The sequence below is a fragment of the Ipomoea triloba genome, chromosome 2 (assembly GCF_003576645.1).
Source record: "Ipomoea triloba cultivar NCNSP0323 chromosome 2, ASM357664v1".
Classification (NCBI taxonomy): domain Eukaryota; kingdom Viridiplantae; phylum Streptophyta; class Magnoliopsida; order Solanales; family Convolvulaceae; genus Ipomoea; species Ipomoea triloba.
In genome coordinates this window covers 10,272,886-10,297,296 of record NC_044917.1, presented here as the reverse complement: position 1 = coordinate 10,297,296, position 24,411 = coordinate 10,272,886, and the positions used below count along the sequence as shown (strand labels likewise).

At 33.9% G+C, this 24,411-nt stretch overlaps 3 protein-coding genes across 4 annotated transcripts; 1 reads left to right on the top strand and 2 right to left on the bottom strand.

Annotated features, from left to right (window-relative positions):
- Positions 1-329: 329 nt before the first annotated feature.
- LOC116010729 lies at positions 330-9,412 on the top strand. The gene is made up of 10 exons (XM_031250243.1): positions 330-859; positions 3,586-4,155; positions 4,961-5,604; positions 5,902-6,095; positions 6,323-6,403; positions 6,476-6,562; positions 6,663-6,807; positions 7,472-7,546; positions 8,869-8,997; positions 9,198-9,412. Exons 1-10 carry the CDS (start codon positions 330-332, stop codon positions 9,323-9,325), a joined length of 2,583 nt encoding a protein of 860 aa, XP_031106103.1. The 3' UTR covers positions 9,326-9,412.
- Positions 9,413-12,235: 2,823 nt separating this feature from the next.
- LOC116010728 lies at positions 12,236-13,180 on the bottom strand. Its single transcript, XM_031250242.1, has one exon. The coding sequence runs from the start codon at positions 13,178-13,180 to the stop codon at positions 12,236-12,238; it is 945 nt and encodes a 314-aa protein (XP_031106102.1).
- A 5,635-nt stretch (positions 13,181-18,815) lies between these two features.
- LOC116008469 (GTP 3',8-cyclase, mitochondrial) lies at positions 18,816-21,453 on the bottom strand. Of its 2 annotated transcripts, none has more exons than XM_031248687.1 (6): positions 21,268-21,453; positions 20,115-20,723; positions 19,864-20,031; positions 19,591-19,782; positions 19,350-19,472; positions 18,816-19,188 (listed from the first exon to the last, which is right to left on the bottom strand). In XM_031248687.1, exons 1-6 carry the CDS (start codon positions 21,328-21,330, stop codon positions 19,105-19,107), a joined length of 1,239 nt encoding a protein of 412 aa, XP_031104547.1. In that variant the 5' UTR covers positions 21,331-21,453; the 3' UTR covers positions 18,816-19,104. The 2 variants fall into 2 exon arrangements, with proteins under 2 accessions (XP_031104547.1, XP_031104548.1); XM_031248688.1 differs by having other exon boundaries at positions 19,350-19,418; positions 21,268-21,450.
- Positions 21,454-24,411: the final 2,958 nt, after the last annotated feature.

Sequence of the window (24,411 nt, the reverse complement as noted above, 5' to 3'; positions counted from 1 at the left end):
GAAATGTTCAACAACAAACAATGCAACCTACAATACTAAAACTTTATACCCATTTGACGCCATTGCCATTATCGGCTATCCCCAGCGAGGCCAGGCCAAGTCCACAAAACTACAAAAGGAAAAAGACACCATATTAACCCATGCCGGCCATGGCTTCAGATTTGGCTAATTCATTTAATGTATCGTCTTCTTCTTGGACTTTCAGCCACGCATTGTTTCACAACCGCCATTACTCCTTTTTCCCAGCCCAGCCAAGAAAAGGGGAATTGAAAGAAAGAAGTTTCGTTAGATGTATGTGTTTTGAAGCTAGTCTTGTGAGAAGCTAAGCCATGGAGAGGAGATTGGGCAGGAAGAACGATGAGAACGCTCCCGACTTGACGGACTTCATAAACGACATGTTCTTCGGGACGGTTAAGGTGGAGAAGAAAGAGTACAACCTTACCGGCACCACAACAGTCGACAATAATAATGATAATAATAATAATCGCCGTCAAGAAAGAGCGGAGGCCAGCAACGGAACGCCGCGTTTCGTGAATGATTACAGTGGTGGAGAAGAAGATTACTTCGATTCCAGCACGCGGTCTAGCCGCCGCGGGGGCGGCAGGGAAGCACGGCGTTACAGTAGCAGAGCGGGGGTGATATCAATGGAAGATGATGAGGATTATGAGGATTTTGAGTCGAGCACGAGGAGCGTGAGCAGTAGGCTAACGCAGGATTGGCTAAAGGAAGCTAAAAGAATGGTGGCTAATTCGTCTCCGGGGAGACTGGTTGGCTCCCCCAGGTTTGCAGCTGTTCAAGGGAGGCTTTCTGTTTCGTCTAATACTGAAAAGAGGGACTCCTTCTCTAGATCTGCTAGAAGGTAATAACTTTTATAGTGCTCCATGAACTGGGGCTTTCCATCTTTCAATTAATAAGTTTGTCAAATTTTATTGTTACACTTACAACATCAAAACGTGTTGGATACCTGCAAATTATTTTTCTAAAATAAATACCTAATAAATTTTGTAATAAGTTTATGTAGTATTTCTAGGTTTAAGAGCGAAAATTAGATGGATGGTTAGGATCTAGAGTTACACTACAAGATAAGAGATTAGGATATTAGAATGCACTAAATTATTGAAGACAAGTCGGTTGGCCTATTGATTGATCGATCAAAATAAGGTTGGAACAATCCGAGTGAATATAATATACAAAAGTTTAGTATAAATAGTACAATGCCGTTTGGTTGGTGTAGTGTGAACCAAATTAAAGCAATCTAACTTAAAGGGTTAAGTTGGTCAGACTGTTGACTTAGTAACTATAAAGTTATAAGTAGGTTTGCCTTCCCGTGGGAGCGGCATATTGGTCTTCTTGATTTGAGCCGGTCAATTATGACAACTTCGTTGATTTACTCATTGTGATCTTTCGTCATCTAGGGTCACAAGACGAGATTTACTTGGTGCATACCCTCGAATAGTGACTGAGTTTCCCTTCCATCCAAAAAATAATCTAACTTATTAGGACAAGAGTACAAGTGAATAAAAGTGTATAAGATCATCCTTCAATTAGGAAGAGGATGTCTATTATTTATACTTGACAGCCAACCCAATGGAATGATGCTTGAGGCAAGTGGGGTCAATGTAATATGGTGTGAGAAGAAGGGTGATCAATTAGTATGCTCACATACATCTCCCAACTCACCTAGCAGCATGTCAAGTAGACCTTCCCATCTAGCCATTCTTGAATACCTAGTTGGTCAATTAACATCCAAGAGGATCGAGCACTTGTGAAGTCTAGTAGGCAAAGGTCATTTCTACTTTGGCTATAAATGTTCAACCATGATCATATGTATGCAAAGATTTTGTTTGACCGATTAAAAAGTTCTGAATAACTTAATGATAAAGATTTGATTATGAAAGCTAAAGCTTCAATCGTAAGATTAAAGAATATGACCATGGGAGTAGAGATTTTGTCAGATCAGCCAAGCAATAAAGATTTGACCATGGGAACTAAAACTTCAACCATAGGTGTAAAAGGGCTACAACTATAGAATGAGAGATTTTGACTAGCTAAGTAATAAAGATTCGATCATTAGAGCTAAGGTCTTAACCATAGGAGTAAAAGGGCTACAATTATGGAAGGAAATTTATGCTTGACCGGTTAAAATGTTTAGACTACTCAAGTGATAAAGATTTTACAATTATGTGAGCTAAAACTTAAAGCATAGGAACAAAAATTATGCCCTACTAGCTAAAAAGTTTCTGCCTGCAGCCCAGCAATAAAGATTCAGACATGGGAGCTAAGACTTTAATCATAGAATTAAAAGTGTTATAACCACAAAAACAAAGGCTACAACCATGGGATTAGAGATTATGCTTGACCGGCTAAAAAGTTCCAACCAACCAGGCAATAAAAGATTCAACGTTAAGAAAATAGTTGACTAAAAGTTCCAAGCAAGTAACCAATAAAGATTTGACCATGAAAGCTAAGGATTTAATCAAGGGAGTAAAAGTGCTACGATCATGGGAACAAAGGCTATGACTATGGAGTAGAGATTTTGTTCAACAAAGTAAAAAGTTCTGACCAACTTGGCAATAAAACTTTAATCATGGAAGCTAAGGCTTCAATTGTGAGAGTAAAAGGGTCACGACCAAGGGAGTAAAGGCTACAATCGTAGGAGTAGAGTTTCGCTCGACTAGTTAAAATGTTCTGATCAATTGGACAATAAAGATTTAACCATGGGATCGCGCGATCGGAACTAAGGCTTCAACCATATATGGGATTAAAAGGGCTATAACTTGGGAGCAAAAAGCTTTAGCCATGGGAGAATTTTTTTTTTTTTTTTTTTTGAATAAGGTTCAAATAGGCCACCGAACTACACACGAAACTGCAATTAGGCCATCAAACTCAAAAACAATGCAATTGGGTCCCTGAACTACACAAATTCATGCAAATTAACCCAAAGTGACTTGTTGACTTGATCTTCCGGTTACCAACTTTTAAAATAATATTTTAAAATAATTTTAAATTAATTAATTAATTAAAATTAAAATTAAAAAAAAAACATGAACAAGTCAATTGGGTCCTTTTTAAAATTTTTAATTTTAAATTTAATTTTAATTAATTAATTAATTTAAAATTATTTTAAAATATTATTTTTAAAGTTGGTAACCGTAACATCAAGTCAAACAAGTCACTTTGGGTTAATTTGTATGAATTTGTGTAGTTCAGGGACCCAATTGCATTGTTTTTGAGTTCAATGGCCTAATTGCAGTTTCGTGTGTAGTTCAGTGGCTTATTTGACCCTTATTCCTTTTTTTTTTAAACCAATTGGTTAAGAGGTTTGTATCAACTAACTGCATAAGAGGTTCTAACAATCTTGATACTATTTTGTTTGGTCCGTTCTCTCTTATTAGAGATATAATAAGAAATTCAGTGACGTTTATTGCAAATGTCCAATTCGGTTGGTCTATTTATGTTGTTTTATTTGTTAGAAATATTATTGATTATTTTTTATTAATAATTTATAAAATTCAATTTTAATTTTTATATTTAATAAAACTTTTAATATAATTTTAAAATATATAACTTTTATTGTTTGAGCAGAGGTAGAACAGTGGACAGCTTCAGTGAAGAAATTCTGATCAAGTCAGCCAAGCATAACAGGAACAAATCCGAAACCACACTGGACCAGTCTTCACCGGATTCCCCTGCAACGGCAATCCACAAGTGGTTTTCCGACATCCTCAAACCGCCCGTTTCCATTCCCGACAGCCCCCCCGGCGGCGACCACTCACCTTCAAGCCCGAATGCTAATCAGACGAACCTAGCCCTCCCGCCCCGCCAATCAACGCTCAGAAAGTCCCGATTCCAAAATGCATCTCAGACAACCAAGCGAACTTTTAAACCTCCCGCCGTTCCCGATGATCCGGCCGTCTCTCCGCCCAAAAATTTCTTCGATTCGTCTCGCAGGGGATCGATCTCCTCGGCTCCCAACGACAAGATTCTGTCCCCGCCGAGAAAACTGGTGGAGTCTGTTCACCGGAGATGCATATCTGCGTCCACTTGCTCCATGGACAAGATATACCGAAAGAACCACGGAGAGGATGGTGTCCAGCTTAAGGAGAAAAGCACGGAGGAGGGTAAAGAATTGAACGGGTTCTTGAGGGATCAGAGGCGAAAAATTGGAATGATTTTGAACAGNTTTTTTTTTTTTTTTTTTTGGAATAAGGTTCAAATAGGCCACCGAACTACACACGAAACTGCAATTAGGCCATCAAACTCAAAAACAATGCAATTGGGTCCCTGAACTACACAAATTCATGCAAATTAACCCAAAGTGACTTGTTGACTTGATCTTCCGGTTACCAACTTTTAAAATAATATTTTAAAATAATTTTAAATTAATTAATTAATTAAAATTAAAATTAAAAAAAAAACATGAACAAGTCAATTGGGTCCTTTTTAAAATTTTTAATTTTAAATTTAATTTTAATTAATTAATTAATTTAAAATTATTTTAAAATATTATTTTTAAAGTTGGTAACCGTAACATCAAGTCAAACAAGTCACTTTGGGTTAATTTGTATGAATTTGTGTAGTTCAGGGACCCAATTGCATTGTTTTTGAGTTCAATGGCCTAATTGCAGTTTCGTGTGTAGTTCAGTGGCTTATTTGACCCTTATTCCTTTTTTTTTTAAACCAATTGGTTAAGAGGTTTGTATCAACTAACTGCATAAGAGGTTCTAACAATCTTGATACTATTTTGTTTGGTCCGTTCTCTCTTATTAGAGATATAATAAGAAATTCAGTGACGTTTATTGCAAATGTCCAATTCGGTTGGTCTATTTATGTTGTTTTATTTGTTAGAAATATTATTGATTATTTTTTATTAATAATTTATAAAATTCAATTTTAATTTTTATATTTAATAAAACTTTTAATATAATTTTAAAATATATAACTTTTATTGTTTGAGCAGAGGTAGAACAGTGGACAGCTTCAGTGAAGAAATTCTGATCAAGTCAGCCAAGCATAACAGGAACAAATCCGAAACCACACTGGACCAGTCTTCACCGGATTCCCCTGCAACGGCAATCCACAAGTGGTTTTCCGACATCCTCAAACCGCCCGTTTCCATTCCCGACAGCCCCCCCGGCGGCGACCACTCACCTTCAAGCCCGAATGCTAATCAGACGAACCTAGCCCTCCCGCCCCGCCAATCAACGCTCAGAAAGTCCCGATTCCAAAATGCATCTCAGACAACCAAGCGAACTTTTAAACCTCCCGCCGTTCCCGATGATCCGGCCGTCTCTCCGCCCAAAAATTTCTTCGATTCGTCTCGCAGGGGATCGATCTCCTCGGCTCCCAACGACAAGATTCTGTCCCCGCCGAGAAAACTGGTGGAGTCTGTTCACCGGAGATGCATATCTGCGTCCACTTGCTCCATGGACAAGATATACCGAAAGAACCACGGAGAGGATGGTGTCCAGCTTAAGGAGAAAAGCACGGAGGAGGGTAAAGAATTGAACGGGTTCTTGAGGGATCAGAGGCGAAAAATTGGAATGATTTTGAACAGAGAGATTGATTTGAAGGCCAGGATTGTGCTCTCAGGACATTCAAACAGTTGAGTCCAACTACATTTTCCTTCTATACAGCCACATTTCAAGAACTAACTCGTAATTTAGCTCTGATACCCCTGATTAGAATAAACACTTAACATTATGCCAAAAAGTTATACCTCCTAGTGAAAGTGTAACTTTATTTTCTGGTATACTATCACGTTTTTTTAGGGTCAGAGCGCTAGACTTAATCTCCTAGTCACATAGTGTCAACGACTATGCATACATGGAATTAGTATAGAGTATTGATTTGGTTTTTGTGCAAAAAGCTTACTGAAAATGGAAATGGTGGATGATGCAGGTACAAGTTCAATGGTGGCAGCAATATGCTATGCAATGTTGTTGGAGAATAGGAGGAGGGCTAATAATGAGAGAGATGAGGTGGTAGTGCCTGTGATGAACAGTACAAGGGCCAATATGTGGAAGCAACAACAGGCGGCTTGGCTATTTCACCACGTTGGCCTTGATATCAAGGCTTTGTTCTTTTTTGACGAGGTACTCAATTAAAAGTCTAAGTTGATAGTTGATTGCACATTTATGTTTATATATTATATATATATGCTCAACACCCACCACCGAAGTTCGATCTACTGACAAATTTATACTTTTTAACTTTACCCATTGTTTTTAAATTTTAATTTCAATCATGTTACTACATCAATATGATGACATTTCTTTTAAATTGATCAACGTTTAATATTTTGTTTTTATATTCAAATCAGGTGGATTTGGAAACGTTAACAGAGTCTAAACAAGTGATCATGCAAGTCTTAGGGGAAGATATCCTTAAAACCAATGGAGAGGTATTTCTATTTCTTTGTTTTAATATTTAAGTACAAAAACTTTAAATAAGATTTAGCATTATATCTCTGCAGGTTGTGTCTGAATGCACTGTTCTTACAGACAACTATTGTGAGGAAGCTTATGATCTGCTTCAAACCCCTATGCTGAAAAAGCTATTGGTATAACATATATAATTCAAGAAACTTTTTGATTGCCATAGGTCCTGTTGATTCACAAATATAATTACAAAGAAACCATGAAAACCCTTCTGGATCTCAGCTTGCAGGTATACTTTTAGACACAGGAAACTTGATGTTGTCTGCTGCTAATAATAAGGTGCCCATGAAAACCAAAGACGCAGAAGCTGTGCAGCTTCTGACGGTTGGCAGTGCCCCTGATTATAGAAACACACTCTTTGATCAGTGTATGTATATTTCTCATGCTGCTTCAATTCTCTTTTAAGGGTGTTAGTGTTCTGCAGAGGCCGATAAAATGTCAAATCTATAAATTAATGGCTAAGGGAAATGCTGGACTAGGACGGGATGAGTGAAAAGTCAAGTCCAACACCCTACCTCTTGAAAATATGATGGCAGTTTATAAGGAAATAAAATTAAGCACTTGCTTATCTCAAAAAAAAAATAAAAATTAAGCACTTGCTACTAGCTATAATTTTTTTGCATAGTGATAAGCATTTGGTCCTAACAAGTGGTATTAGCGGAACCATGCAGTTAAAATTGATAAGTTTGGGAGGGGGAATTGTTGGGCGGAGGCCGCCTTTGCCACTAGCTATAACTTTTGGCGTAGTGATAAGAGTTTGATCCTAATTAACAATTAGGGATCAGAGTCAATGAGCTACTTGGATTCGATTTGATGGATAATTGATTTGATGGATATTTGATTCAATTCAATTATTATCGATCCAAGTAGTTCAAGAAAAGAATCAAGTTGAATTCGAATTGAACTTCATATTATACTAAGTCAAGTTGCTCATGAGCTTTATCATTTTTTTTTATTTTTATAAAATATAAATAAAATTGTATAAATTTAGTTTATATCTTTATATATGGTGTTTGTGGTGTTACTTGCAGTGATGCAAGATCACAAGGATAATAAAAGTTTCAATGAAACTCTACAGAAGAGTTACGGGGAGCCTCCCGCCGAAGGTAATTAAGTTTGTTTATGATTCTGCGGAGAGTGATAATTACACAAGTGTAGAATTCAAGATTTTGGTTACACTTAATATTTTACTGATTATTCATCATATACTTATTTTTAGAGTTAATACCTAAAATATCTTTTACTGGCCATAACTTTTTGAATACTACTGACTCTATTACAATGCAGTATCTGTTCATAACTACTTTCTCAACCTAATAAAGAACAAGAGTCAATATCGCCTGCACTGAGGCTCGAACCCACCACCTCCCGTATAAAGGGAAGGGTTTGATGCCGTATAGCCCTATATCTTAACTATACAAAATTTATTTAAAGAAAAATGACAATTCTTTTCTTTCTGATTATGCAAATTTATTAATTCCATAATTTTTGAATTGATTTTCGACTGCCAATTCATCTAAAATGGCACATTGATTATGTAAATTTTTACTCAATGTATTATCCATGACTTACATCAATTGGCTAAATTGAGTAAACTTTTACATAGCTGAGAGGCTATTTTGGGTGAAATGATAGTCAATGAGTAATTTGGAGATTATGACATAGTCAATGAACTATTTTAAGCATTTTTTTCTAAAAAAATAATAATATTTGTTTATCAAGATAATTATGTTTAGAGTTAATTCCATTTTTGGTCCTAGATTTATAGGTGGCAATCCACTTTTAGTCCTCCAGCAACAAAATCGTTGAAATATCGTTAAATACAAAGATATTTCAATCTTTTCTATACAAAGTATGTTGAATCGCTATATTTTTTATGTTTATTTTTTTGAAAATATTCATAATTAAAGACTGAAATGTCATTTGATTTAATGATATTTAAACTGATTTGTTGATAAAGGACTAAAAATGGTCATGTCACAATAATACTAAGATCAAAAGTGGATGTTCTAATAAAGAAGGACTAAAAGTGAATTTTCACCTATAAATCTAGACAAAAATGGAATTAACTCTTATGTTTAAAAAAAAAAAAAAGGACTTGTATGTACAAACAAAATAATAAATTACAATAAAAAAAATAAGTAACTTCAATCTCATTGCAATAAATTATAACTTCATTTAGTTTAATAGATTCTATTATATTAGAAATGGAGTAGATATGCTTTTTACTAGTAACATAGGGTGCAGTTGAGTGGAAAAAATTCATCCATCTTTAACCAAATATTAAGGTTCAATCATTAACTTTGAATATTGAGCAACCTTAAATCTTCAGACCATCTGTCCTACACTCGAACTCTCGTTTGTCCTCCTTAATCGTGGCAAAAAAGTTGTACATATATTGGTAATTTAAATACATTGATGAGTGCAGGTAACCATAACGAAGAAGCATTGGAGGAACAGGTTTCTGTGAAGAGCTCTAATCGTCGTCAATCAAAGTCGGATAAAAGTTGTAGTGACACAAAGAATTCAAGAAGTAGCAAAGCATCATCTAACACAGGTAATGTCATATTTTAATTTAATTAATTGTTTCCACTATTCTCCATCAAGAAGTAGAAAGAATTATTTTTTTTTCTAACTTTAATTTGATGATGAGCTAAGTATGATACATACTATATAAAATTCTACACGTCAAATATTTCATATTTCTTTTGGGTTTTGATTATTGAAACTGAAACGTAACGCCACATTTGTTTGTAGGTGCAGGGAAACCAACACCGTCGCCCAAGGAGGTTGCTGCCCCAACAGCACCGAAGGCCGTCGATCCGCCGCCTCGTCCCAAGAACAGATTCTTTTTGGCAAAATGGTTTGGATTTGGATCAAAATGATTACCATTTAATTTAGTACAAATTTGCATATTTCATTTGTGTGTCATTAATTAGTTTTGAGTTATTGTTTTTTTTAATACAACTGACCCTATTACATTGTAGTATTACCTTTAAAATCAATAATCAATATAAATTAGGGAAAAGGGTCAAATAAGCCCTCCAACTTTACCTAAGGAGTCAATTAGGCCCCTGAACATTTTAAAGTAGCAATTAAACCCATCAACATTGTATTTTGATGCAAAAAAGTCCATAAACCTGTTAATGACCTGTGATCACAAGTCACTAGGATTCCGGTCAAATTTTCAGCACCCATATTCCGGCACAAAAGTCAAGGGCGACCTTTCGACGGTCGCCGGTGACTCACTGGAGAAGGCAACCACTGGGTTTTGTGCCGGAATATAGCCTGAGTGTGCCGAAAATTTGACCGGAATCTTAATGACCTGTGATCACAGGTCATTAATAGGCTTATGGACTTTTTTGCATCAAAATATAATATTGATGGGTTTAATTGCTACTTTAAAATGTTCAGGGGCCTAATTGACTCCTTAGGTAAAGTTGGAGGGCTTATTTGACCCTTTTCCCTATAAATTATGAGTAAAATCATAATATATGTAACATAACTTTCTCATTTTTTTCAATCACTTCACGTTTTTTAAACTATCTATATATATACTATATGCAAGGAAATTGACTAAAATGGAAAGAATTGGTGTGATCCGAACAAAAATAAGAAAATTTTGAAATATAGACAAACTAAAAATGGACAAAATTGTCTTGTCGACTAATTCATCCAAAATAATTGATAGAATTTTAAACATACAAAAATCATAGAGCTAGGGTTAAATCTAAACCTATTTAAGTGAGCAAAGAAGTAGATTAGAGAAGTTGAAGAAATTAAAGATTTAGGGGAGTAAGCAAAACATACACCCCAAAGGAATAAAGGAAAAACTCCAAAATCGAGATAATTTGATTATGGGTGTGTTTGGTTAACAGCGAATCCGTCAATTTTTGGCGGATTTGACCAACTTTAACGGTTTGACCAAGTCAAACCGCTAAAGAAGGTGTTTGGTTAACAGCGGATTGGAGCAGCGGTTTGCTCCAAACCACTGAAATCCCAAACGCTGCTATTGGGATGGCGTTTTGCTCCAAAAGCAGCGTTTGGGGTTGGCGTTTTGGGAAAGAATTATTTTTCCCCAAAACGCCCTCCATTTTATAAAAAAAATAAAAAATTATTACGTTATTAGGAGCCTGAGGCTTCTTTAATAATTAATAAAGAAGCTTCAGGCTCCTCTTCTCTTGCCCATCCGATGTGGGATGGGCAAGAGAAGAATAAGGGGCGTTGAGCTCCTTTTTATAAGGGAGCCGCTCCCTTTTATAAGGGAGCTCAAGGCCCTTTTTTTTAACACTTACGAGATCCCACATCTTTTTAGTTTTTTTTTTTTTGTTTCTTTTTTTTTTGTTTTATTATTATTATTATTATTATTATTATTATTATTACGGAGTATTATTATATGTATACCCTTTTGGTCATTTTACCTGTTAACCGCTAATCTAAACAGCTAATTTTACCAAACATCTTTTACAAACCGCTAATACATTCTGCTGGTCAAACTTGCTAATACAATCCGCTATTTGATAACCGCTAACACAACCCGCTACCGCTAATCGCTAACCGCTGATAACCAAACAAGCCCTATATTCTTTAAATTCTAATTGACTAAATGAGATAAAACAATAGAATACGTCTATAATCAACATGATTGGCGTGGTGGTTCAGCACCTCGTTCCTTAAGCATAAGGTTGGGGTTCAATTCCCACCCAAGTGAATGGAGCAAACCATACAACCTAAAAAAAAAAATAATAAATAAGTATTCTAGCTGTCGGGGAGGGACACCTTAAAATAGAATATGTCTATGTTTTTCTATCTCTCACAAGCTCAAACAATAATCATCTTCGCACAAGTAAAATAAACTCAAAAATCCAAATGTACATAAAATGTTTTCAAGTATAAGGATCTGGGTACAGAAGATCACTAACCTCTAAAAACCCACACAAGTCTAGATATACCTAAATCTACTTGACTAAATTTTAGAAATAGAAAGGAGTAGTGTGGCAAGATATATTAAGTACTTTGATAATGATGGATCAAGACACATGATCGAGAATAAATGTTATCTAAATAATTTCAAAGATATCAAAGGTCCCAACGTTATTTCTAGAGAAAATGAGAAAAATGACCAGGCCAAAGGAGTTAGAGAATTAAGAAGAAATGGATTGAGCATTGAAGATATATCCTAGGTGAAAGCGGATTGAAGTTCAATTTTCTAAGTAGAAATCAACTTTATAACAAACAATATACTATTTATTAAACTAAGTACAAGTGGATAAATTCCTCGTTTCCTTTCTCTTTTCTTTTTTTTTTTTTATTTAAATGTAACATTTTTACATTCCTCATATATGTATAGACAGTACACCTATAGTGTGTTGAATAGAAATGTAAGATCACAAGCTTCATTACACAATAACATTATAATGCTTACTTAGCAAATCCATATCACAACTATCAAGAGAGAGGGATGGGGTGTAAAAAGATGAATGCCTTCAAATTAGAAAAATAATTTTATTATATGTAATCATTATATTATTATTATCCAAATATGGCCACTCCTTATCCACATCAAGGCTGGAAGCCTGGAAACTAACTTCCAAACCCCTCTGATGGACCCCACCTCCAATACACCCTCATGTGCTTGGGCATCCTCTTGTACCTTACCACATGATCTTGTGGGCCCAGTAGCCCATGACATGAGTTACAATATCACACTTTTCCCCCCACCCACTACCCTCTGCTTTCTGGTAGTGCCACTAACTACTAAGCTATATGGCATGCATTTACTATGGACTTTCCAATCATTCCCCCTTCCAAGCATATAAAATCAAGCAAAACTCATATGAGCTGCTTGTTGTTGATGATGATGAGTAACAAGAACTCATAAACGGCGTCGATGTGGTCGAGGAGGAGGACGAGGAGAACGACGGTGACGAAGGGGGCGGAGATGTTAAGACAGGTTTGAAAATGAACAAAGCGTGTTTTAAACCGGGACAGAATAGCCAGTCGTGGACGTCCCAGAAGACCTGGATTCTGACCTTGTCGGTGAGATCAAGGCATTCATTGCCTCGGAATTTCCACTGCAAATGTTTGACGTGAATAACGGAATTGTCGTCCACGTTAATCTCCATTTCGGGATCTTCCCCGTTCCTGTTTTTCCACTCCACCGAGATCTCATGATGTTTCCCTTTCTCCTCAACCTTAACCCTAGTCTGGAATTTTTTCTTCCCAAAAACGTGCTCTTTTCTCGACACCAAAACCGGATCCACTAAAGCCGGCCGGCACCCCGTCTTTCTATACGCGTCGTTCTTCATGTCCCCGAGGAGAAGAACAACCTCGTCCTCGCACACGACCGCCACATAGTACTCCGACCTCGGCTCCGTTTCCCCGTTGAATTTCGCCGCTTTCAGGTCCCAGAAAACCTCCACCGTCTTCCCGTCGACCTCCACGCGCTTCGACCCCTGTTTCCTCCAGAAACACCACGGCTTCAGCTCCACCTTGCACGCCGCCGTGCGCCGCCGCTCTCCGCCGTTGCAATCCACCGAAACGGACAGCTCGTGAAGCAGGAGATTCTTGCACCACGTGACCGTGACGAGCCTCCGCTGGTCTGAAAACTTGGCCCGGTAAACCGATACGAAAATGCTCTGGCCGGAACTGGTGATTGCGGCGGGATTATCATCTGATGTGAGCTTATTATTCTCCCTGGACGAAAAGCAAGCGGGAATCCCGATTTGATCTTGCATCATCCTATAATGTGGAGAGAGAGATGGAGATATTTTTGTTCGGAGTTTCAATGCTGGCAAAAGTGTTCTTGACAGCATACACTAGAGATCGAATTGATGATTCTGAATTGATGAGAGAATTTAAGGATAGAGATGGAGATTTCTTGGACCAACAACTAGGCAATCACCTCGTTTAATGTCTCAGTTCAATAATTAAGATACAGTTTATACATGATACTATTACATTATTATCAAGGGTATTTATAATCTCAATTAAATACTAACTGTACTTCGATCGATTTAATAGGAATAATAACTTGTACTAAAGAATTAAGGCAAAAAACTTGTATGAGTGATGAGTCTATTTCATAAATCTTTGTCCGTGAGACGGATCGGGTACAGTCGAGATAAATTGAAATATTTATATTGAAAATGTAATATTTATACCGAAAAATGTCTACATCTACAATCTACATATAACATATACAATTATTATAGGAGCCAATAATGTTAAACTCCTAACTGAAACTAAAAAATGTTGGTGTAATAATATACTATAACATATTGTATTTTGTGTTCTTCTTATTGTGCAACCTTCAATTAAATTCTTAATATATCCTAATCCTTTATAATTTTACCAAATTCTTTCCGTCAAATATAACAGATGTTTAGCGTCAAATTATTTAGGCAATTTGTTTCTTTATTGCAGTTTTCAAACAAATTGACAATTTGTTTCTTAATAATCGCAACATCTCATTTGTTAATTTTTCTAACTTAAAATTAGAATATTGAAGTCTTAATAGAATTCTATAATATAATTCTGTATAGATTATTTCAATTCTAACTTAAAATTAAAATATTGAAGTTTTAATAGGATTCTATAATACAATTTTGTATAGATACCTAACTAAACTATTATTCTACCCAAAACAATAGTATAATATTGAAGTTTTAATAGGATTCTATAATACAATTTTGTATAGATTCCTAACTAAACCATTATTCTACCCAAAAACAAAAGTATATAAACACTTCCCCTTCTCACTGGTATTCACTCAAAACTAAACCTAACATATTCTGCAACACAACATCTACGTGACGCTCTATAGGTATGATTGTCAAAATATTATCATGATGATTCTATTATTTGTATTTGTACTCATAATGATTACAATTTTTTTTTTAAACCAATGATGGTATACTCATTAATTAGTATAATTTCAATATCATTATGTAAATATATCTATTGTATAATCTATTCATCTATACTTGTATCCTTGTATGTATTGTTGTGGTTCTCATTATATTCTTCTATAATCTACACATTTTAGTTACTCCTTACTCTTTACTCCCTAATCTATAGTTTTTGAATTTATGTTCTGGTTCCCATTATATTATTTTATAACATCCTTTATGAACATATTTCCAATGACACAGATATTAGTCATGCCAAATGCAGTAAAGTTAATTGATATTGACACACAACCCGTGGGCTGGAGTTCTAAAGTTCGTGTCATTAAGAAAAATGAACCAAAAAACATTATTGGAACGCCTGAGGAAAAGTATATGCTCATCATCCTTGAGAATGAAACTGTAAGTAAATCGTAAAAATATTCTCCCTTTATTATCACCATCATCATCATCATCATCATCATCATCATCATTATTTTATTTTTATCATTATTAGTTGCAGGGCCAACATCTCAGAATTCCACCAATAACCACTTACAAGATGAAGAATATATAATACAATTGAGGTCTCAATCTTATATTATATACAACAAGGCAAAAACATAGTATCATATACCATAACATCATTGCACGAATCATTGTCATTCATTACCTCCAGTAAACAAGATGCAATAAAGACACAATTAGCAAAAAGGAAACTCAAATTCACTAAAGATGAAGAAGATGGAGAAGATGGAGAAGATGGAGATAATTCCGAGCCTCAGCAAATGCGCACTAAGAAAATTAATTTACTCTGCTTAAATTAGTACTCTTTATCCAATTGTTTTCTTCCATTGGTTGATCATGATAGATAGTCATCTATAGTTAGTGGTTTATTTGTTTTTACTTACTTTAGTTGTAATTTAGCTATTTACAATTTCATTATATTTAAGCATTGAAACTGTTTCTTTGATTTTTATTAATTTAGCATTTTTTTCTCTATCATTATATGACTACTTTAACCAATTAAGGAATACTAATTTAAAACTACGCATTGGGCATTGGTTTAATCATGCAACGCACTTGTGATAACTAGTAATACTAATAAAAAATAAAGTGTTCGTTACTAAAGTGTAATATTTTGATGAGGGAAAAATATAATACTTTTACATTTTGATTTAATTTTAGGAAAATAAGGGTCAAATAGGTCATTCAACTGCACACAATAATGCAATTAGGCTACTGGACCTAAAAAAAAATTACAATTAGGTCCCTAAACTAACATATTTCATGCAATTTGTCCAATTTACATGCTTCTAACATGTCACCCCAAATTAAAATTATTTTTTTAAAAAAAAGCTTAACAAATAATAATTCTTTTTAAAAAAAAAAAACACAAAACGTTCTCCGGCCAATGTTTCTTCCTCTCCATGGCCGGAGATGAAGAAAGACAAAGAGTTTCTTCGTCCCCAGCCATGGAGACGAAGAAATATTGGTCGGAGATGAAGAAACTCTTCGTCTCCGGCCACGTTCTTCTTTTCTTTTTTTAATTTTAAATTATTATTCTAAAGTTTAAAAAAAAAACAATTTGAGGTGACCTGTTAGAAACATGAAAATTAGACAAATTGTATGAAATAAGTTAGTTTAGGGACCTAATTGTAGTTTTTTAGGTTTAGTGTCGTAATTGCATTACCGTGTGCAATTCGATGACTTATTTGACCCTTATATCTTAATGTTATTATAATTTTCATCAAAAGTATTATACTTTCCGAAGTAACAAACATTTTATTTCGAATTAGTATTATATTTGTCAATATAAGTATTACTTATACAGTTATACCTGACCCGTCAATTTGTGACACAGTTTCATAGAAGAGTCACTCAAGAATTAAAATTCTTGCTCAAGTAATCTAATTTATTTGACTAACTTAAATAAATAAAACATCCTAACAATTAATTAATTAATTTTTTATGCCAAAATGGTGTCCTTCACGTCTAAGGGCTTTTATTAACCTTTACCATTTGCCATTTGCCAAGGACTTGTGGTCCAGTGGCATCAAACCCTTCCTTTTATACGGAAACTGGTGGGTTGCTTCAAAAGGTTGAGAAAGTAGAGTTAGTGGTATTCAAAAAAAAAAAAAAAACCATTTCTATCGGTTTTAAATTTTTAGTTGGGATTAAACACAAATTATCAAGAAATTTTTTACTAACACACTAAGGAAAGTATTGAGAATAAAAAAAAATTATAAAATATTAAAGTCTACACTCACTATCTTTTATATTTTAAAAAAATTATAAAATATTAAATTAAATTGCTAGAAAAGTAACTCTAGGGAATGTGTTTGTTATGAATAATTTTGCTTTAAAAGAATAATAAAAACTTTTCTTAATGTTATGCAATCACATTATTGGTGGATTGTTTTACAATGGACTATGGTCCATTTTGCAAGGTAAAACAAGTTAAATTCTTTTTTTTTTTAACTTATTATATTTTTATTTCTTTTTTTTTAAACTTATTATATTTTTATTTTTATACAAATAAGATAAGATTATTATATTAAAAAACATCATTAAAAATTCTTTTAAATGACATATTAATATTTTTTAATTAACATACAATTACATTAAACCACAAATATAAGTTTATTTTCAATATATATACCAGAGGTTCATATTCAAAATACTATAAGTTTGTTCACCAAACCAAAAAAAAATACTTTTAAGTTCATTTTCACAATACTAATACAAGTACATCATTATATTGATGGCATGGATATCAAATAAGTTCATTAAGCATATCCAACAAGTTCATTTTTACAATACTATAAGTTTTTTTTTCAAAATTTTGTATGTTTATTTTCGAGCAAATACTAATTTTGGTCCCACAAGTATTAGCAAAATAACAATTTTGGTCCACATGTTTAATTCTTACCAATTTTCATAGTACCAATTTTCATCCACGACTATTATTTTAGTGTCAAAATTCCTCACGCCGGTCACCCCTCCGTTTAAGACATGTCAAAATCTAAAATTTTAAGGGTATTTTCTTTTATTATTTTTCTTAGTATTCTTTTAATTATTTTTAAATTTTATTTTGTGCTTAATAGTATTTTTAATGTTATAAAAAATTTGTCAAATACCTTGTGGTCTAGTGGCACCCGGTGTCCCGGTTTACACTCTCACATGGATGATGGGAGTGGGTTCGAGCAACTATTGATTCTTTGTGCTTCAGTAGGTTGAGAAAGTAGCTATGAACAGATACTACATTGTAACAAAGTCAGTAGTACTAAAAAAAATTTATAAAATATTTTATGTATTGATATTAAATAAAAAATAACTTCAGTCAAACTCCAAGCCTCTTTAATCGAACTAGACACATAAAATGTGCGTGAGTATTTACCAATCGTTATACCGTGGACCCTGATCCTAAACGACGTAGTTTTGAATTTTAATTTTGACGGCGATCGTTTGTTATTCAGTTCACGTTACTTTTTTTTTTTTTTAGTGTAAAGCATTTGTATGTGTCTTGTGTTATGCGCTTCTATATCTCACGTTATACAATTCTGTACGTTAAGAATATTGATTTTGTACCTGAACTAAAGTAAATATAAAACATGTGCATGCCTCTTGTGTTATGTGTTTCTGTGCCTCATGTTATGTAATTATGTACCTTAAATGTATAGATTTTGTACTTGAAATAGATTAGTAGTTGTGTAACACACAACATATTGTGGCTTATTTTATGAATTTATGTCTTGTATTATGAAATTATGTACCTATAAGACATATATTATCTATATAAATCAAATTTGAGAATAAGTAAATATATAGCATATGTATGTGTCTTGTGTTGTAAGCTTTTGTATTTTGTGTTATGAAATTTTGTACCTTAACAGTATTGATTTCGTACCTAGAATAAATTAAAATGACTTCGTACCTAGAATAAATTAAAATTTGTGTTGAAACATGAGAAATAAAAAAACTATATAATCTGTTAAAACTCAAATTCAAAACGATATCGTTTTAATTCAAGATCCACAATACCATATGGATGCAGTCCACAATATAAATTGCCCGTATTTACAATGCTCTTTAAGAATTTTGAAAAGACATATTCTCATTCCATCAAAATCAGGTTCCGAGTTATTCTCAATCCATCTAAATCAGGTTCACCTAAAAAAATTTAAATAATATTTTACTAAAGAAGATGTCAATGGACTTCACTTAAAAAGTTAAATCTAATTAAAATTTATTTATACATCCTTAGAATACTCTCAAATTGATTGATTTGAACTTTAGCTATAAAAAGAAAAAAAGACAAGAGGAAGGAGTTGTCCTAACCACCTGTCAGTGTCACTAAATAAATAAATCCATATTCTCTCAAATTGATTCAATTTCACTTTCAAAAACTGATCTTACTTTTACCTTATTAAATTTGTAATTCCTTTCAAGAAAGCCATACTTCTCCAAAAAAGATCAATAGCAGCAGTTTAGCAAACTTATATATACATAACTGAAAGGTATGGAATGGAGGTCTAGATTATGAGTAAAAGATTAGTCAAACAGCAATGAACAACAAAGTAAGACATCATAATCTCAAGGCAGTGAAAAGCAAATGGAATGAAATCTTGTTATCTATATTGCTTATGGATGCATAAGCAGAAAGATGATATGATTGCACTCTCCTCGGAATAAAGCAGAAAATTTGTACGCTAAACACAGACTGTCATTAACAGAAGGGAGCATTTTGAACTTATGCATATGAATGATAATTAGCCTCAGCCACCGATATGTATCATTGGTCTGTTCGGTGTTTTTGCTATGTCAAACATTCCAGCATGAGAAGCCTTTTTCCTTTTGATCTGACGAGGAAGAAGAAATGGATAAGGAGATCAATGAAAAGGCATAACTGAAAAATCTCTGAATGAAAAGGCAGCACATGACGAAGAATATTGCTGCAGATGTCTTCGGAAAATGGAAAGTACATGAATTTGTCTTGAGAAAAAATTAAATAAATACTTACTGCAGCACCAATAATCTGCCTTAGTTCATCATCGTCAGCACCACAACGAATGGGATCCCTCAAGCTAACCTGGGCATGAAGAAGCATAGAAGTTTTTATGAAAAAACTTTGCCTGTGATTTCTCTGTGGAAAATATGACACTAAGTAAATCCTTAGGTGTTAATATTTAACAGGTTGAGGCTTTTAGATCATAGAGAGTGGTGTTTGGTGTATGATTGACTGGAGAGCGATAACGGCTCACCTCTGAGGGACCAAAAAGGCAGACTTTAAAATTCCCGTCTGCCAAAAGCCTCAACCTGTTGCAACCAGCACAAAAGTGCTCTGTCATTGATGTAATGAAGGAAACTCTGCCCTGATGCCCATCTATACTGAAATTCTTAGCTGTCTCCGTTGGATGATCCTTAATTCTTTGAAGCCCTGTAAATCGTTTAACCTGTTCATTAATATTTAACAGTTTAGGCAATGTGAAAAGGACCAAATAAATTATAGATCTAATGCCAAAATTCTACCTTACCGCTATGTCCAACATCTCCTTATACGGTACAAGCTTCTTGGCATTCCAAACATTCCCATCAAAAGGCATAAACTCAATAAACCGGACATTGATTGGTTTATCACGTGTCAACTCTATGAAATCACAAATCTCATCATCATTGAATCCACGCATAACCACACAATTCACCTGGGCGAATGGAAATCCAAGAATTCAGAACTAAGTTCTTTGTCACAGACCAAGATGATTACCATACAGAGAAGAGACCTTACTTTAACAGGATTATAACCAACATCTATTGCAGTCCGAATAGACTCCATCACCCTTTCATGTCCTTTGCGTCTAGTCATGAATTCAAACTTCGCTGGAACCAACGTGTCCAAGCTAATGTTAACCAAATTAACTCCACATTCTTTTATTCGAGCAAGCTTTCTTGCTAAAGTAATCCCATTTGTAGTTACGGCAAGAGTCCTTAGTCCCTTCAAATTTGAAAGCTCTAGGCAAATATCCTCAAAATCCTTCCGGATTGTTGGCTCTCCACCAGTCAAACGAATTTTATCCACTCCGGAGCTGACAAACAAATTCGCTAGGCGAATAATTTCACTCCGTGTTAAAAGTTGCGGGTTAGGAGTGAGTTCAACCCCATCAGCCGGCATGCAATACTGGCACCTTAAATTGCAGCGTTCAGTCAAGGAAATCCTCAAATAAGTATGCAGCCTTCCAAAGGTATCAACCAACATATTGGATGTACCATCTTCTGGCAATATTTCATATGATGAAGTCGAGTAAGTTTTTAGCAAAGAATTGTCTACATAATGACCAATGGAGCCCTGTGCATTGGTGTGTATAGATTGAAACAGCAATCTTGTAGCACAATTCCTCTGGCAGTTAACCATTACAAGTATCCAGTTAGAAATCAACAATTTAACCAATCAGCAATCTTTACATCAAACCCAACCGGGCTAACATTAGAGAAATTGAAATATGGTTGTAATATACACATAGACACTCATATAAGAATAAGACAAAGCAGATAAAGAGTGTCTGAACTTAAGCTTTACTAGGAGGGAGGTAAGATTGTTAAAAGTAGTGAACAACAAGGACAAAACATTTGAAAAATTCTACAAAGAGTTCAACCCATAGTAACTCGATCTATATGCTCCATATTAGACAAGTTTCAAGTTTCAACATCTGCTCTTATCAGGAAAAGACTGTCTTGGGGAGTTGAGAACCACAATCCATGGATATACAAACAGAAAGTATATACGTTGGTCAATTGATTCAATTCCAAAAAATTTCTTTATTGTAAGAACCAACTAAACCTAGTTAACCACTAACCCAAAACAGGAGAAAAGAAGAACAAAATGAGTAAACATGGAACATTTTTTTTAAAAATTAGAGTAAGAGAAAGACTAAGCTACATACCAGATTGAAATTTGTGGTGCAACCCAGATTCCAATGGAAAAATCTGGGTATAGGAGGGCGCATATTGGACAGCTGAAAATAGAAATCTTGGTGAAGTGTTGGACAAAAGCTGGATGGATGAATGAAGAGCAAGTTCGGTATACAGAAATAAGCCAAAACTTATGAGTTAGGACTCCCAAAACAAGTGTGCTGAGAAACAAAAATAAATAAAATTTAAAAAGGGGGGGGTGGGGGGGACCGGGAGCCAGAGGCCAGACGCCAGAGAAGAGGACGGAATTTTATTTTTTTTTTTGAAAACAGAACGAGGGTTATGACTTACGAAATACGAACAGGGCTTTAGGAATTGGGATTTTACAGTTGGAAGGGAGGAATTACAGATTAAAGAAATTGTTACTCAATGGAAAAAGAATAAGGCAGGAATAAAAAATAAATAAATAAAGTAGGAATAAAGTATGAATTTTAATTACAGTGTTTGGTCCATCATTATACCGTGGTCACTGATACTACTGGTAATCTCAAAAGATAGTGTCTTGCATTTGTTTTTATATTATCGAGTGAAACTATAGTTATATCGAAATGTAACTGTAGTTGTGTCGAAATGTAACTGCAGTGTATATGAACTGATACTGAATAACAGTTTTACATTTGTGTTTTATATTATCGAATGAAACTGTAGTTTTATCAAAATTTAACTGTAATTGTGTTGAAATGTAACTGTAATGTATATGAACTGATACTGAGTAACAGTTTCACATTTGTGTTTTTATATTATCGAATGAAACTGTAGTTATATCGAAATGTAACTGCAGTTGTGTTGAAATATAACTGCAGTGTATATGAACTGAAAGTGAATGGCGCGTAATGAAGGTGGTTTCATATGTCTGTTTTCATTAATCAAAACGACGTCGTTTTGATGCGCAATCCACAATCCATTGTGGACCGCGGTCCACGATATAATTTTGGTATGCATGAATAATATTATAATATTAAGGGAATAGAAAGGGAATAAGTGATACAATGACTGAAATGCACTTATGTAATAATAATAATAATAATAATAATAATAATGATGATGATTTTAAAAAAAAAAAGAAAAAAAAAAGACAAATGGTATTATTGCAGGGGCAAAATTGTCTTTACACTAACAATTTTTCCCCTATCCAACGAATTGTAATTCATGGGGGTACCCCATGAATTGCAATTCAACATTTGCCCTCCAACCAAACAACGTAATTGGGCAATTCATTTCATTGAATTGCAATTCCATTACAGCCAAATTACATCCAACCAAACACCCCCTTATGGGGCGTTTGGTTGGAGAAAAAGAATTATGTAGGAAAAGAATTGCTATTTCATGGGGAAAAAATAATATAGGAATAAAGTGGAGTTCAAATTCTAATGTTTGGTTCGCATGAATAAAATTAATAGGTATTTCAATTCCAATGCTTGGTATACACGGGAATTTAGAGGGAATAAGAGCATCATCCTTATCAATGGGGTTATTTCACGGTTATTGAGAAGTTTTTGTAAGTGTGATTAGGAAAGAAAAAGTGAGAGGAGAGGAAAAAAAACAAATATAAATTTTTAAAAAATATAATAAAAAGAAAACCAAAAGGTTAGGTGCGCCTCAGGCAACTCAGTTGGTTGAACAGTTAACTTAGCAACCTTACGTTATAATTGTGACTAAAAGCATCTCAAATGGAGATTGATAGGGATATAGGGCGACCCACTTGATCTACGAAGCTCACTAGTGTATTTTCCAACCCCAATAGTGCATTTTTTGATCATAATGCACTTCCTGACCATAATGTATTGCCCAATCGTAATGCACTCACGAGCACAACCTACTTCCCAGTTTCATGTACTAATACTCTAATAGATCTATCTCCTTGTCTTATTTATTAATAGACATTCGATCTCATTAATTAGTAGACCTCTCGGTGTCATTGTTACTCGACCTATCGGTCTCATTGATTAGTAGACCTCCCGGTCTCCAAGCATCCCACCACGTGTCAAAACTCTAAGGACACGTGAAACACATGCCGGTCACCCGACATGCGTCCTTTCTTTTCCTCTATATATAGGACATTTATTGCACTTAGAAGGGAATTTTTGGCTCCCAACCTACATCACTATACTTAGAGTCTCCCCATCTAACATGGTCGATCCTTAATTATTTTTTCAGTCACAGCAACCACATCTATTAATCTTCCCGACCTCATATGATTGGGCCTTTATTTAACCTCCCAACTATATTATTTCACCTATAATAGAGTTTTTGGTCATATTTACCCGACCCAAAACAATTTACTCTATCAGAGATGATAAAATGACAAAACGATTAAAAAAATGGTGTTTTTTGCTTCAATGAAGTCCCGAAAATGACAAAATTTTGCCGATTGTGAACAATGTTGTGTCAAATATGGCACAATACTATCCATCTATGTCATTCTTGCTTTAATTTGTTATTCCTATTTTGTCATTGTTTTAAACAAATCCTTTTGTATCATTTATTTTATTTTTGTGTAGTGTTTATAAATTTTGTTAAATACTTATACATAAATTTTATATTATCAAACATAAATTATATCATTTGAAAAATTTAATCAAGACAATTAAACAAGACTAATATTAAATATAGATTAATTAAAAATTAAATTATATAAAAACATAATTTTAACAAAATTTAAATGATTACATCAAAAATTAAATTGTACTAAAATATTATTATTTACATCACATATTATATTTTATATTAAACTAATTAAATTTGAATTAATAAGATTTTAAATTTTGAAAAACTAAATTATTTTAATATAAAATAATATTTGGTATGATGGGTTGTAAATAAATAAATTTAACATTAAAATATTCCTTTTGATGTGACATTTAGAGTAAATTTATCGTGTTTTGGTGTACCAAAAATTTAGATTTTCCGTCAATAAACCCTACATTATATAACTAGTGTGTCCATAAATCCATACAAAACAATAATTAAAAGAGCATTTTACGGCACATTGCTTGTTAGTTGTTACAATTTCCCTAATAAATCATTTTTTGTGTGTGAAAATCATCATTTTGATCCTTTAATTGTTTTTCAACTTTGAATGTAGTTCATAATTCTCAATTCAACTAATTTAATTC

Coding starts and splice junctions, on each gene's coding strand:
- LOC116010728 (XM_031250242.1), bottom strand. CDS start 13,180: ATGATGCAAGATCAAATCGGGATTCCCGCTTGCTTTTCGTCCAGGGAG.
- LOC116010729 (XM_031250243.1), top strand. CDS start 330: ATGGAGAGGAGATTGGGCAGGAAGAACGATGAGAACGCTCCCGACTTG. Junction 5,605..5,901: donor GCTCTCAGGACATTCAAACA/GTTGAGTCCAAC, acceptor TGGATGATGCAG/GTACAAGTTCAATGGTGGCA. Junction 6,563..6,662: donor CTATGCTGAAAAAGCTATTG/GTATAACATATA, acceptor TCTGGATCTCAG/CTTGCAGGTATACTTTTAGA.
- LOC116008469 (XM_031248687.1), bottom strand. CDS start 21,330: ATGCGCCCTCCTATACCCAGATTTTTCCATTGGAATCTGGGTTGCACC. Junction 20,032..20,114: donor TTGGTTATAATCCTGTTAAA/GTAAGGTCTCTT, acceptor CCATTCGCCCAG/GTGAATTGTGTGGTTATGCG. Junction 19,473..19,590: donor GCCTTTTTGGTCCCTCAGAG/GTGAGCCGTTAT, acceptor TATTTTCCACAG/AGAAATCACAGGCAAAGTTT.